A 16194-nucleotide genomic window follows, 5' to 3' on the forward strand; every position below is an offset into this window, starting at 1 on the left:
TGTCATTTCAGCAAGGTCGTTGAATACTTGTTCATACATAAAAATCAATTGTATTTCTCCTTACAAGCAAGTAGAAAATTGAATTTTATAAACATACCATTTATGAACATCAAAACCGTCTATATACATCAGATTAAATCTAAAAAAAAGTTGTAGGAGACCTTTACACAGAAAACCATAAACAGTTGTTTTTAGATCTTCTTTAAATCAGTTGAGACAATATTTTTAAGATATAACTTATCTCAAAATTTGTCTAAAATTTAGTGCAATTCCCATCATAATCCCAGGATATTTTTAAAATAGGGGTAAAGGAATTGATCTGTAACATATGTCACATAAGGGAAGAAGAATACATTTACAAAAACTGTATGAAAAATACTTAAGCTGGGTGTCGTGACACACGTCTGTAGTCCCCCATTATTCCTGTCTGTGAATAGCCACTGCACTCCAGCCTGGGCAACATAGACTCCATCTATAAAACCAACAAACAAAACACTTAAGATTAAACTTAACAAATGTGCAGAAACAATGTGTTTACCCCTGAAATCAAAAAATTAAACTTTAGCAAAAAAAGAGATGCCATGTTCTTAGGTATGGAGTTACCAGAATAAGGATATTACTTTTTGTTAGTTTACCTTATGAATATAATGAAATCCCAGTGAAATATACCATCACATATAGTGTTTATTTTGTGTTTTGCATTTTGTGCCATTTAAAAGAATAAAAAAGCAAGGAGAACTAGAAGAAACCTGAGAAAGAAGAGCAATTTTAGGGGAGCCATGTAAATATTTTTATATACTAAAAACAATTCAAAAGGAGAAAAAATTTACTCTTTCCCCCAAAAAACAAAATACGTGATTTTAATATATGTAAAATTTTGGTATAATTCCACGAAGAATTATTATTTCTGGTGACTTTAAGAGACAGTATTTTACCTGTACATTCCTAATGTAGTATGTCCCCTAGCACAGAAAGAGCCAGTTGTCTCATTGTTGGTGTTACTAATGGTCTTTTTTTAATATTATTATTATTTTTGAGATGGAGCCTCGATCTGTCGCCCAGGCGGGAGTGCAGTGGCGGGATCTCAGTTCGCTGCAACCTCCACTTCCTGGGTTCAAGTGATTCTCCTACCTCAGCCTCCCGAGTAGCTGAGATTACAGGCACACGCCACCACTCCCAGCTAATTTTTATATTAGAGTTGGGGTTTGACCATATTGGTCAGGCTAGCCTCAAACTCCTGACCTCAGGTGATCCACCCATCTCAGCCTCCTAAAGTGCTGGGATTACAGGCGTGAGCCAATGAGCCCAGCCTACTAGTGGTCTTTTTACAATTTTCTGTACAGTCATGCACTGCAGAGCAATGTTTTGTTTATGACCGATCACATGTATGACAATGGTTCCATAAAATTATAATACTGTGTTTTTACTGTACCTTTTCTGTGTTTCAATACACAGATATTTAACGTTGTGTTATAATTGCCTACGGTGTTCAGTACAGTAACATGCTTTACAGGTTGGTAGCTTGGGAGCAATAGGCCATACTATATAGCCTGGATAAGTAGTAGGCTGTACTGTCTATGTGTAAGTGCACTCTATGATGTTCACACAATGACAAAATTGCCTAACAACTAATTCCTCAGAATGTATCCTTATCGTTTAAGTGACACGTGGCTGTATATGTGTGTGTGTAGATGCCCATTATATGTAACTAATTATAATTAATTTAACATAACACATATACATAAATCTATACATATATATAAATATTAGTATTCAAATTAGTATCCAAGATGATGGAACCAGGATGTTAGTGGTAATGTTGATTTTGTTAATTTAAAGCAATTATATATGTATGGGTAATATTTATGTATAAATTATGAAAAATTCTATATATTATGATACATGTAATTGGAAATAATTGAATTTTACAATTATAGTTAATATAACTAATAGATGCATAAATAAATGTCATTAGTAATGAAGATTTTTATTTTAGCATAAGAGTTGTGTAAAATTAAAGATGTTAAGAAAAACTCCAGTCTAAAACGTCAATAGGAAATGTCAGCATCGACACATGACTGTTTTTTTCTCTTAAAAGTATTTACCGGCCGGGCGCGGTGGCTCAAGCCTGTAATCCCAGCACTTTGGGAGGCCGAGACGGGCGGATCACGAGGTCAGGAGATCGAGACCATCCTGGCTAATACGGTGAAACCCCGTCTCTACTAAAAAATACAAAAAACTAGCTGGGCGAGGTGGCGGGCGCCTGTAGTCCCAGCTACTCGGGAGGCTGAGGCAGGAGAATGGCGTGAACCCGGGAGGCGGAGCTTGCAGTGAGCTGAGATCTGGCCACTGCACTCCAGCCTGGGCGACACAGCGACACTCTGTCTCAAAAAAAAAAAAAGTATTTACCAAATTATTTCACCTTAAGAAGAAAAATGTGTTTCCTAGGGTTGTTCATTGCAAAAGCTTAGAAGCAGCAATATCCAAGTAGTTAAACCATTCCTAGTGGTTATAGAGCTCAGATTATGATAATAATAAGTAGGTGCCATTTCCCCACTAAAAGGATAACAAACCTTCGTTAAGTTAAAGATTTGTAGTGGGTGTGGACAGCAAGAAATGTATTGGATTGGGATTTCCTTCACCAGAAAGCAGAGAAATATTTAAAATTATTGGGCTTCTCTCAAAAGTATCAGGATTCTGTGAGTCTTAATATTTGGGGTCTTGACATGAGATTCTTTTTTACCTGGAAACACTCTTCTATTTGTATTCATTGTCATTGCTGATAGGTCTGAATTTACTTCCACCACTTTATGTGCTTTGCATTTGTTCTTGTTTCCCCCCCCTTTTTTTTTTTGCCCTCCTTTGTTTTAAGTTCTTTTTTCCTTTCTCTCCTCCCCACCATACTCTTGGAGAAATGGTCTCTTCTTTTAGTGCTAATTCTGACTATTTTTAAATTCCTACTTAGACCAGACACAATGGCTCCCTCCTGTAATCCCAGCACTTTGGGAGTCCCAGGCTGGTGGATCACCTGAGATCAAGAGTGAGAGACCAGCCTAGCCAACATGGTGAAACCCCATTTCTACTGAAAATACAAAACTTAGCCAGGTGTGGTGGGCACCTGTAATCCCAGCTACTCAGGAGACTGAGGCTGGAGAATCACTTGAACCCGGGACGTGGAGGTTGCAGTGAGCCAAGATTGTGCCACTGCACTCCAACCTGGGCAACAGAGTGAGATTATGTCTAAAAACAAGGAAAAAAAAATCCTACTTAAAAACAGCTGAGGCTAACAAGTAGCTAAACTGGTAAGAGTTTAATGCTAGTATCCAAATGTAATTTCTATTGTCCAGTATTTTAGCTTTGTGTATTCTGTAAATTTTGCCTTACTGTTTTATGCAGTCATTATTTATTCCTATTTAACCACGTATTTAATATTTTTTGCTTTTAATTCTTTCTTGTATATGAGACCGTCCTAATGGTAACACTTGTGTTATGTTTAAAGTACACCCATTAAAAATTCTTTCCTGAAGATCTTTTGTTGTTAAGTATCTCAGGTATTTTTTTCTTTTTTGTCTGAAAATAACTTTATTTTTCTTCATTCTTGGAGGATTGTTTTGCCATTAATACAATTTTAGGAGGAGAATTATTTTTTATTAACACAATTAATACATTCTATTTTTTTACATTCGTTGTTTTTTGAGGAGTCAGACGTTAATCTAGTTGCCTTCCTGATCTCTTTTTTCTCTCTGGCTGCATTAAAAATCTTCTGTTTATATTTTCTCTGTAATTTGGTATCGTAGTTTTTCATTATCCTGTTTTGGATTTTTTGGACTGCTTTGGGCATCAGAAATTCTTTTTTTCCTTAAATATTGTCTTGTTCTGTCACCTTCTTGAACTTTTTTTTTTCAACCTTTCATCTGTATATTCTTAGTTTTCTTATTTTTCACCTCTTCATGATGACTTTGTGCTGTATGTTGAGTAAATCTGGATTTATCTTCCCAGTCTACTATACTCCCTTTTTAGTTGCATCTTAGTATGCCATTCAATTCCTTCCTCTCTCTCTTTGGTAATTTTATTGTCCTGTGTTTAATTTCATTGATCTTAATTCAGTTGTGTTGGGTCTGCCAATGAGCATGTCAAAGACGTTCTTCATCTCTATTACTGTGTCTTTTGTTTCTAACATTTTCATTTTACTTTTATATTTTTCTTTTGTCTGCTAAAATTCTCCATCTATGTGTGTTGTCTGTACCTTTTCCAGTGAACCTATAACGTATTTAATCATAGTTGATTGAAATTCTCTGTCTGGTAGTTCCAGCATCTGGATCCACTCTAATTTTTGTAGACTGCTCTGTTGATTGCTTTGTCTCTTGGCAGTGTTTTTTTGTTTGTTTGTTTTGTTTTTTGTTTTGTGTTGTTTTACCTTTCCTTTTTTATGTGAGTTATAATTTTGGATTTAATGTTAGGCATTGGGTATAGGGCTATAGCTTTTAAGCCTAGAGATGAACGCATTTCTACTGGAGTTGAGCTGGGTTTGGATTCTCTTGCTGTTATGGTTGCCTTCAGTGCACCAGTGGTTTCAAATTTGCTTATTGTTACTTTGTCCTTGAGTTTGCTGGAAGATTTTTCTCAGTCATTGTTCCTGCTCCACTCAGTTTTAGGCCTTCTCTGTGCTCTTGTGCTTCAGCAGGGTCTCTTCATGTTCTCATCTCTCCTCCAAATGTAGATTGCTATTGGTTGTTCCTCACTGCTTGCTAGCCTGGCAGTGGGGAGGAGGGCACTTAGGGCTTTTTGTCCTGGTCAAGCCTCACCTGCTTGGTTGCTGTTTATCATCTCTGGCTCATTTTCAAGTTTTCTTTTGTTTGAAAGTTTTTAAATTTTGGTTTTCTGTTCTCTAATACTTTCAGTATATTGGAGTATTTGCAAGTGTCATTCTGCTTTTTGGGGGGCTTATTTTTAATTATGTCTTGCTTCCTCACATGATTTTGATGTAGCTGGGATTTTTTTATGTTTGTCTATGAGTTCATATGTCTTGGAACTTTAGGTATAGTAATACTTTGAGGTTCATGTTAAAGTTACATTTTTGTTGGCCTGGTACGGTGGCCCACGCCTGTAATCCCAGCACTTTGAGAGGCTGAGGCGGGTGGGATCACCTGAGGTCAGGAGTTTGAGATCAGCCTGGCCAACATGGTGAAACCCCATCTCTACTAAAAATACAAAATTTAGCTGGGCATGGTGGTACATGCCTGTAATCTCAACTACTTGGGAGCCTGGGGCAGGAGAATCACTTGAACCTGGGAGGGGGAGGTTGCAGTGGGCCAAGATTGCGCCATTGCACACCAGCCTGGGTGACAGGAGCAAAACTCCATTTCAAAAAAAAAAAAAAAAACCTGCATTTTTGTAAGGAAGTTTTACATTTGTTGTTTCTGCTATTGTGTATTAATAGTGCTGAATGTCTTTCAGTTTACTTGCATGCTAGAGGTATTATGAATTCAAACTACAGATCTGCATGAGGGTTGGCTTGTGGTTTTGAATTCTCAGGGGAAGGCACTTTTTGTTTAGTTGCTTCCCCTCTTCCCCTTTTCCCAGTGCCAGGCAAGTTTTCTTCCTGTCCCCTTCTGCTTATACCTTGCTTATCCTTGTAATGAGGATGTAGCTGTTTGGAATGAGCTTTATGAGTAGGTTTCTATTAGATTCCTAAGCTTTGGTAGAGTCTCTTGTTTCATCTCTTGTCTCTCTCCCTACAAACATCAGAGTGAAAAATCTTTAGAGTTTGACAGAAACTGTCTGGTAGATCAAGGACTTTATTGGTTTCCCAAGTTCAAGTATTTTTGCTTTCACATCATTCTTGGCCTTTGGATTCTTTACCTTTTGTGCCATTTCAGTTGTGTTTGTGGTTTTATTTTTTAAAAATCTTAACATTATTTTTAATGCAGGCTTTAATGTTTTAAATACCACAATTCAGTTACATTCAGTGGGAACTTTGTTAAGGGCATTTAATTCTTTATATTCTTGGAATAAAAGTCATGATTAGATTTTTCTTTGCATTTGGTACTTTTCCCAAGATTTTGAAACGTAGAAAGCCTTTTCCTAAATTTATTTTACTACAGTTTTTACTCTGTAAAACCTTTATTGTTTAAATCTCTGCATTGCTCAATAAGTGGTAGATATCAAAAGACCTAAGAATCATGTAATGTTGGACTTTTGCCTAAAGTAGATAATCCGTTTTATATTTTGGGATAGAGCAATATGAAGTTGGACTTTTTAGTCACACTTGGGTTTTGAGTCCTGATTCACCTACTTGTGTGAATTTACTTTTTTTTTTTTTTTTTTTTTGAGACGGAGTCTCACTGTGTCACCCAGGCTTGAGTGCAGTGACACGATCTCTGCTCACTGCAACTTCTGCCGCCTGGGTTCAAGCAGTTCTCCTGCCTCAGCCTCCCGAGCAGCTAGGATTACAGCGCTTGCCACCGTGCCTGGCTAATTTTTGTAGTTTTTAGTAGAGATGGAGTTTCACCATCTTGGCTGAGCTGGTCTTAAACTCCTGACCTCATGATTCATCTGCCTCGGCCTCCCAAAGTGCTGGGATTACAGGAGTGAGCCACCCTGCCTAGCCTGTGAATTAACTTTATGAGACTGTACCATCTATACAATAGGAAAAGTAACTATGTAATAGGGTTATTGTGAGCCTTAAATGAGATAAGCTACAGTTTCTGATATATGGCCTTGTGTATACCTTTTGAGGGCCTTATACATAATTCCAAGGACCTAATGTATTTGAGACAAAAGGGAAAATTTAGTTAAACACCCATTTTGGCAAATGTCTTGAATATTAGGTGAACAAAGATGAATGTAATATTACATAATACAGTTCCTGCCTTAGAGAACTTGTTATCTTATTAGTGTTATCTTATTAGTGAGGTTGGTATGCTTAGTGCTATAGAAGGAATAATACCTTTCTGGAGTAGAGGAGGGATTGGTTGAACTAGGTCATAAGATGTAGGTAGGAGGCAAATATTGTTGGCAAAGACAGAATGGGCTTTTAGCCAGAAGTGACAGCTGCATATGTAAAGGTCTGAAGGCAGTAGAGAACATGTCCCATTTTTGAAAAGTCTAGGTGTGTATACACAATAAGCCAGTTGAAGTCTGAGGAGTGGTATATCTTTTGTGATTATGGAAGAGATGGCCGTTGAGATAGGTAGTGTCTAAATGATAGCATGTGAAGACAGAATGGGTATGATAACCCAAATTGAAGAAATAAGTTACTTGGCATAGTATAAGTTATTTATATATAGGGGCACAGGAATAGTCACATTGAGTTGGCTGCCACTTATTCTTGAATTCATACCTGAACAGAACAGATTAGATATCAACTCTTAGAAATCATTAGGAAATTTTGTGTATCTAATTAGAAATTTTATGGGAAAGCAAATAAGGGAGCAGCTTTTCCAGGATTGTACGTGTAAGATAAGATGATAAAAGCATTTTGGGAATGGAGTTTATAATGACTTTGAATATCAAATGTAAGAGTTTAAAATTTATTTGGTGTCAACATTAGAAGTCCCTTGTGGCATTTTGAACAGGAAACCTGAGAAATGGTGATTATCTATAAAGTGATTTGTCTGACCATACAGGATAGAATTGGAGAGGAACATGCCTAAAGCAGCAGGATCACCTCTTGCTGTAGTTTGGGACTGAGGTGATTAAGACTTGAATTAAGAAGAGGTGGTAAAGGGAATGAAAGAGCATTATGGGAGGGATTTATAGAGAATTGACAATCTGAGAGAGAATTGAACTGAAGATTTGGAAGACAAGCAGGGTGCTGAGAATGTTGATATGATACAGTAGTCTCCCACACCCCCATATCTGCAGTTTCACTTTCTACATTTTCAGGACTGTGGTACTGTTGAAAGAGAGAGGAGCTAAATGATGAGAACACATGGACGCATAGAGGGGAACAGCACACACTGGGGCCTTTTGGTGGAGGGTGGGAGGAGGGAGAGGATCAGGAATAATAACTAATAGGCACTAGGCTTAATGCCTGAGTGCTGAAATAATCTGTATAACAAACCCCGTGACACAAGTTTACCTGCGTAATAAACCTGCGCTTGTACTGCTAAACTTAAAATAAAAGTTAAGAAAAAAAAAGAGAGACCATATTCATATAACTTTTTTTTTAAGAGACAGGGTCTTGCTGTGTTGCCCAGGCTGGATGTTAACTCCTGGGCCCAAGTGATCCTTTCGCCCCAGCTTCCCTGGTAGCAGGGACTACTGGCACTCGCCACTGCGCCTGCCCCCCAACATAACTTTTATTACAGTATATAATTATAATTATATTTTATTATTAATCTCTTCTGTGCCTAATTTATAAATTAAACTTTATCATAGGTCTGTAAATATAGAAAAATACGTGGCATAGGTAGGATTTGGTACTGTCTGCAGTTTCAGGCATCTAGTGGAGATCTTGGAATGTCTCCCCGTCAGATAAGGGGACACCACTGTGTTTGAGTGGTTGCCTAGGAAATTTTTGGTAATATCGAGAACTCTGACATTAGCAAAAAGAGCAGTTATAGGGGAAAACTAAAACCACCATTTGTTATTTATTAGATGTGAGCTTAGTTATACAGGTAGATTTTTAGAGCATATCAATATACCTTTATAAAAATAGTTAATTTAAAAAATTATGGTATAGTCTGTGATTGGACAGGCAGTGCAGTCTTGTATCAATGGCATAAGCTATTGAGATAATAGGTCTATATTCCTCCTCGCCTTTAAAAAAAATTTTTTTTAAATTTTTTGAGACAGGGTTTTTGTCCTGTTGCCCAGGCTGGAGTGCAGTTGTGCAGTCATAGCTAACAATGGCTTTGAACTCCTGGGCTCAATCAGTCCTCCCACCTCAGCCTCCTAAATAGCTGGTACTACAGGTGCACACCACCATGCCTGGCTTATCTTTTCTCCCCCTGTAGAAATGCGGTCTTGCTCTGTTGCCCAGGTTGCCAATTCACCTTTAATAAGTATCACTGTTGTGAGACTGGAATGTCACTAATATCTTTGGGTTTTTCTTTGTCTACAAAGTAGAGATAGTAATACCTGCTTACAGGGCTGTTGTGTGAACTAAGTACTTAATGTATATGCATGCTGGCCTATTTTAAACTCCTAACAAATGTTAATTTTCCATTTTATTATCTTACTTAGAAGATGCCAGCCTTACTTGTGGCTATTGTCATGCATTAAGTTGAAAATTAAAGAATATTGCATAAAGTTTTCTTGTTTTACTTTTTAACAATTAACTAAAACCATAACCAGGATTGTTTGCTAAGTAAAATATGTTTATAATCAGGCATTTTGTAATTAGAGGAACTCTGAAGTTGTAATTATTGAATATGTAGGTGTAGTTAACAGCCTTCATTTCTGGTAAGTGACTTTGCTTAGAGGATGTATATTTATGTGCACAAGAGAGACTGTTTCCTGGACGGAAATTGTGGTCTCCAGATCTTTATAATAACATCACCTTTAATCTTTAACTCATGAGCGTTGTGCTATACAGACGGTTTTCTTGAGGCAGTTTTTTATAAGAAGTAAATGAAGCTTCCTTATGAGCCTGTTAAGACTCCATAGACTGTCAATAATATGGAAAAATTTGATATTTAATCAGGAATATGAACATGTGTTTCAGGTAGAGAATGCCAAAGATAATGAAGATAGTATTCTACAAAGGGAAATTCCTGCCAGACAATCCCGAAGAAGATTTCGGAAAATTAACTATAAAGGAGAGCGCCAAACCATTACTGATGATGTGGAGGTTAACAGCTATCTTTCTGTGAGTATATTTAGGAACACTTCATGAATCTTCCTTAATTTTCATATATAGTATCTTTACTTTACATGTATCTTTGGTAATACCACGCTGGGTTCTATATGTAAAAGTTTGGGGCTGGTAAATATATAATCTTTTTAAATACTTCTGTTTGGTAAAATTGGTTAGGAATACTCTTACCAGTCGGAGTTCTGTTTTTGCTTTTTTGTTGTTGTTTAAATAGTGAAAAAAGTTCTTAGGCCAGGTGCGGTGGGTCATGTCTGTAATCCCAGCACTTTGGGAGGCCTAGGCAGGTGGATCACAAGGTCAGAAGTTCAAGACTGGCCTGGCCAATATGGTGAAACCCCCATCTCTACTAAAAATACAAAAATTAGCTGGGTGTGGTGGTGCATGCCTGTAGTTGCAGCTACTCGGGAGGCTGAGGCAGGAAAATCGCTTGAACCAGGAGGCAGGGTTATAGTGAGCCGATCAGCCTGTGCAACAAGAGCAAAACTCCATTGCAAAAAAAAAAAGTAAGCTGTATCTTCAAAAGTCTTTAATTTTGTAGTTGTGAATAGCTTCTTTTTAGACTGAAAAGTAGTTAAATCAAGAAATAAGGGTAATCTAAAAAAATCGTGTATTTTTGAGGGGAGAGATTTCATAGTTACCAATTTCCAAAGTACGATTTCTAGAATATTAAAACAGTGAGTACAGAGCATTTCCTCTTGTTTGCATGTGTTAAAAAAAGTAATAAAAAGGATGATTAATTATAGTGAAATTCCCAAGGATGTGTTTAGTTCTTTTAATTGTTATAAACAGATATTTACTCATTCCATGTTAGGTGTTAGGAATAAGAAAGATTGTTTAGAGAGCTGTTTGTACTGGAATAAGTGTTAGAATTAAGACAGCTCTGATATTTGTCGCACAGGGTTTCACCGTGTTAGCCAGGGTGGTCTCGATCTCCTGACCTCGTGATTTGCCTGCCTCGGCCTCCCAAAATGCTGGGATTACAGCCATAAGCCACAGTGCCCAGCCTTTTCCTTATTTTTAAAAAATTAAGGTGCTAAGTGCAATGTATGCCCACATTTTCATTTCTGTAGAAAAAATGTCAAGAGGTAGAATTAATAAATGAATCTTTAATTGTAATATTTGGTTTTCCTTGTATGAGCTAGAGTGCATACATTGTGTGTGTTTTGATTGCTTGCTCATTCTAGTCTCAACTTCAGTATCTTCTTTTCTCACATTTTTTTGGTGTGCTGTCATGAATCCTAGACAGATTTCATATTTTTTTATTAACTGTGGGCCATGCTTGTGAGTCATTTGCTTTTAGCCCTCCTCTGTACTGAGAGTTGTCGTCTTCTAGATATACTGATTTCCTGGGATCAGAAAGAGCAATAGGCATACTCCTTATGGATTCCATTTGTTTGATAATGCTAAGTATAGGGGCATTTTTGCATGTATACGTAGTGTTAGATGGTGATCCTACTAAGTACTGTCAAGAGTTTGACAAATCATGAAAAGGAGAAATTAATTCATTTTAGACAAAACTGATTTATTAACTATGAGACTGGATTAGAGAAGCTTTTTGGTCATGTTATGTACATGAGCTGTTTCTTGAATTAATGGAGTCATTTTTTCCTAAAAAGGATATATTTCAGTTAACTTAGAAAATACGGTATTGAAGGTTTCATTTACTTTTAATTAATGCTACCAATTATGTAACACCTGTGCGTCTGGCCAGTGTCCTACAATGTTGGCAGTTGGTCTAGGTAAGGATGCTATGTAGCAAAAATCTTAATCATGTTTATGAGAGCAGCAAGAAGAGAATTGGTTTAATGGCCTTTATAGGGTTCTTTGTGTCTTTTGTTCTATTATCAGCAATTCAGAGAGAAAAAGATCAGGAGGAATCATTTCTTCTTTTAGACAACAGTGGAAATTTGAGTTTGTTTTTTCCCTTAGTGTGTAAACCATCATCTACTTTTTCTTGCTAGAGTGTTGAAGAGTAAAAAAAATTTAAAGATGTTACTGTTGTTTATCGTAATTATTCTTTAGTACCCAACTTGTACAAGGGTTTGTGTTAAAGATTTTGCGTGTACTTTAATTATTTTCTAACTAAATTCTTAGAATGACTGAAAAAGATGATTTATTCATATGAAATATTTTTGTAGTTTTGTTGTTTTATTGCTTTGTATAAACATGAACCCTAATCTTAATGTGACTTTTTTTAATGTACAATGAGCACTTCTGTAATAGTAATAACATTTTTGAAGCTCTGTTGAGTATTGCTCTTGAGTTTGGAACAATTTTTTTAATACAATTTCTTATCACTTTATTGAGATATTATTAAAGTTAATGCATTACTCATATTTAAAGTGCACACTTTGGGCCAGGTGCGGTGGCTCATGCCTGAAATCCCAGCACTTTGGGAGGCCAAGGCAGGCAGATCACTTGAGATCAGGAGTTTGAGACCAGCCTGGCTAACATGGTGAAACTCCATCTCTACTAAAAATACAAAAAAAATAGCTGGACGTGGTGGCACTTGCCTGTAGTCCCAGCTACTCGGGAGGCTGAGGCAGGAGAATCACTTGAACCCGGGAGGTGGAGGTTGCAGTGAACCAAGGTCATGCCACTGCACTCCAGCTTGGGATACAGAGTGAGACTCTGTCTCAAAAAAAAACAAATTTTTTTTAATGAAATTTTGATTTTGATCAATTTTGACATATGTATAATAAACTTTTTTTTTTTTTTTGAGACGGAGTCTGGCTCTGCCGCCCAGGCTGGAGTGCAGTGGCCGGATCTCAGCTCACTGCAAGCTCCGCCTCCCGGGTTCACGCCATTCTCCTGCCTCAGCCTCCCGAGTAGCTGGGACTACAGGCGCCCGCCACCTCGCCCGGCTAATTTTTTTTTTTGTATTTTTTAGTAGAGACGGGGTTTCACCGTGTTAGCCAGGATGGTCTCGATCTCCTGACCTCGTGATCCGCCCGTCTCGGCCTCCCAAAGTGCTGGGATTACAGGCTTGAGCCACCGCGCCCGGCCTATAATAAACTTTTGAAACCATCACCATATTCAAGATTATGATTACTTCCATCACCCTAAAGTTTAGGGTTGTCTCCCTTTGTAATTCATCTTTTCTAAATCCCCATCTTCAAGCAACCATTTATCTGCTTTCTGTCACTGTGGATTAATTTTAGTTTCTAGAATTTTATGTAAATGGCATCATATAATGTGAATTTTTTGGAGACGGGCTTCTTTCACTTATTATAATGATTTTGAGACCATTCCCTGTTGTGTGTATCGATTGTATTTTTTCCCCTCTCTTATTGGTGTGTATTACTTCATTATATGAATATACCACAATTTGTTTATCTGTTTGCCAGTTTATGAATATTTACATTGTTCCAGTTTTGAGCAATTGCAAATAAAGCTACTATGAACATTTATGTACAAATCTTTGTTGGTACATATACTTCCATGTCTCTTAGGTTAATACCCAGGAGTGGGTGACTGGTCGTATGGCATATGTATGCTTAATTTTATAAGAAACTACCAAAATTGTTATTTAGTGTGGCTGTTGCATTTTACGTAATTTGTGTTCTTTGAAAATGCCAGTTACCACATCCTCACCAACACTTGGTATTGTCAGATTTTATTATTATTTTTTAAAATTTTAAGAGTTATATAGTGGTATCTTATTTTGATTTTAATTTACATATCCCTGATGACTTACAGTGTTGAGCCTCTTTTCATGTTCTTATTAGTCATTTGTATATTCATATTCCTTTGTAAAATATTCAAATATGTTTAGAGTTTACAACAAATTTAAATGTCTTCATATAGTCTCAGAAATTTCAGAGCTTTGATCTTTGAGGCAGATGACTTTGGTATTTAGATAGCAGAAAGGTGATCAAGAGCAATATTTAGTGAGCAGGATGAGTAATCAAGCCAAGTATAAAAAGTCCAGCATTTAGATGAGCCATCTATCTTGAGTTCTTGCTTCACTAACTGAATGCTGACAGTTCATCTAAATCTTTGGTGCTTCACCTCTAAAAATGAGGATATTGTAATACCAGGTTTGCCTGTCTTAGTGGGGGGGTGGTTGAAATTTTTAGAACATGTGTGTATATTCACAGTCTAATCAGTCAATAATATCTACAGATTCTTCCTTTCACTTCTTTCAGAATTTGTGCTTTTCACTTAATATGCCCATGTCATTTCTTTACTGTTCACCTTTTTCTTTATAGGACTGTTGTAATAGCATCTCTGAAATTCTCCCAGCCACCTTTCACTGTAAAAGCAGTATTGTTTCATTTTAGGAGATTTTGAAAAATTAGAAAACCTGAAAAGTATTGTTTAATTTCTTTATCAGAAGATATCTACTTAATCAGTTTATTTCTTTGATTTAAAATTTTTTATCTTCTCTCTGAACTTGTTTCCCTATCGCTAGCCCTGCTTTCTACATCCTCCCCTTTACCCTTGCCGGTAACTAGTCCATTTATTTTACTTCTGTCAGTTCTAAGTGAAGCTCTAACAGTGTCACTTGTTTTAAACTCTTAAATCTGTTATGGCCTACCACCAGTTATCAGAAAAATTCCAGTGATCTAGCATGCAAGGAAATTCATAGTCTAGACCAGTCCTGTTTAATAGAATTTTCTGTTATGATGGAAATGTTTTATGTCTGTGCCATTGAAATTGATAGCAGCTAGCTAGCCATAGTATTGAGCTATTGAGCACAATTTACAAGTAAATAACCACATGTCCCTAGTTGGACAGCACAGATCTGGACTTTGTTCACTTCTCCAACTTTATCTTTTACCTGTTTTCTATGTATTTCCTATTTTTTGGCCATACTGAACAAGCTTGCTGACCTTGAAGAAACCATGTGTTTATGTACATCTCTTATATATACAATTCCTTTTACTTAAAATGTATTTTTACCTCTGAACAAAAGTCTCAAGACTTAATTTCACATCATGTCATGGAAGACTCTGATTTTTTTCTTGGGAAGGATTAAGCACATATCTGCACTCCCATAATGTCTTGTTTATGTGCCTGTAAGCACTCATTATGCTGAGTATAATTACAATTATACTATATTGCAGTATAATTGTTTATTTAAATATCTCTCTCATCAGAATGGATGCTCCTAGAAGATGTCAACCATCATAATTGTAACTTAGAGTATAAAAGGAAATAAGAGTGCCTGTTCTGTCAGCTTGCTTAGCATCCTGTGTAACTTTGGGCAAGTTGTATGACCTTTGTATGTCTGTCTTGATAGATAACTTATAAATTTATAAAAGGATTAAGTGAGATAATATATAAAAAGGGCTCTGCCTAGTGTCTGGTGCTCTGAAAAATAGTAATGTTAGTAGCATCCTATTGCTGTTGTTATTATTGTAAATATTCAAAAAACCTTTGTTCCTATTGCTTACAAAATACTATTATTATTTATTCCATACCTGGATGTAAAAAGTGCTTACCAAAATGTGTAAATATATTAAAGTAAATGTAAACAAGTAAGCTAAAGAATCAGAACAAAGGGAGAATAAAGGTAAGAAAAGTTAAATCAAGTTAGCTTGAAGTTAGAACAATCAGACAATTAAAATTTACTCTCAGAATCATTCACTTTGAACAAGTAATTTCTTTGTCCAATCTTAAAAGATAAAAGCAGTTACAAAATTTATGTGACAGTCACTGGATGAATCGCTTTACTGTATAGAATGAGTAGCTAGAAGCCAATCAAATGAGATGGAGAATGTCTACCTAGAAATGATGAATCTGATTTTGGAATTAATTACTTGTAGGCCTGTTTGATAGTAGTGAGCAAGGCCATTTGTTTAGCCCAAAACAATCTCCAGGACGTGGGAAGAAAATACTCTTATCTTATCCTTTTAAGTTTCTGGGGATTTTGTGTATATTTCATAATGAATACAAAATATTTTGCCAGTAACACATGTATTAATTTTTAAATACATTATGTATGTTATAAATGTAACTCATTTTTATCCCCAGTGCTATTAAAAGTTTTGAGGCCAAATGCAGTGGCTCATACCTAATTCTAGCACTTTGAGATGCCAAGATGGAAGAATCACCTGAAGCCAGGAGTTTGAAACCAAGCTGTGCAACAAAGCAAGACCCTGTCTCTACAAGAAAAGAAAAAAAAAAGTAAAAAGAAAAATTAAGAATCTTGAGAGTATATGGTATATAAATCCTTTTCTTATTTAGCTCCAGTTTACCTTTTCAGCTTTCTGCCCCATTATGTTTGGTGGTCCCTACTTTTGGTCCTGTTCTCTTTACCTGGATGGCTTATTGGCTTCTTTACCTAATGTAATTCTATCCTTTGATGAGTCACTTTGAATCTTGCCACTTCCTCCTCGTATCCAGAATGGGCTTCTATCATGTTCTTC

The 16194-nt window shown here is 36.4% G+C and overlaps 1 protein-coding gene across 7 annotated transcripts in view; it reads left to right on the forward strand.

Moving 5' to 3' along the window:
- Positions 1 to 16194, forward strand: part of RAPGEF6 (Rap guanine nucleotide exchange factor 6) — a 224999-nt gene that overhangs the window by 89644 nt on the left and 119161 nt on the right. For all 7 annotated transcript variants that reach the window (XM_033181331.1, XM_033181325.1, XM_033181327.1 and 4 more), the window contains one exon: positions 9671 to 9814. In XM_033181331.1, the coding sequence (XP_033037222.1) occupies positions 9671 to 9814 (144 nt within the window). The remainder of the gene's footprint in view (positions 1 to 9670; positions 9815 to 16194) is intronic.

The sequence above is a fragment of the Trachypithecus francoisi genome, unplaced genomic scaffold (genome assembly GCF_009764315.1).
Source record: "Trachypithecus francoisi isolate TF-2019V2 unplaced genomic scaffold, Tfra_2.0 Lachesis_group2, whole genome shotgun sequence".
Lineage (NCBI taxonomy): Eukaryota > Metazoa > Chordata > Mammalia > Primates > Cercopithecidae > Trachypithecus > Trachypithecus francoisi.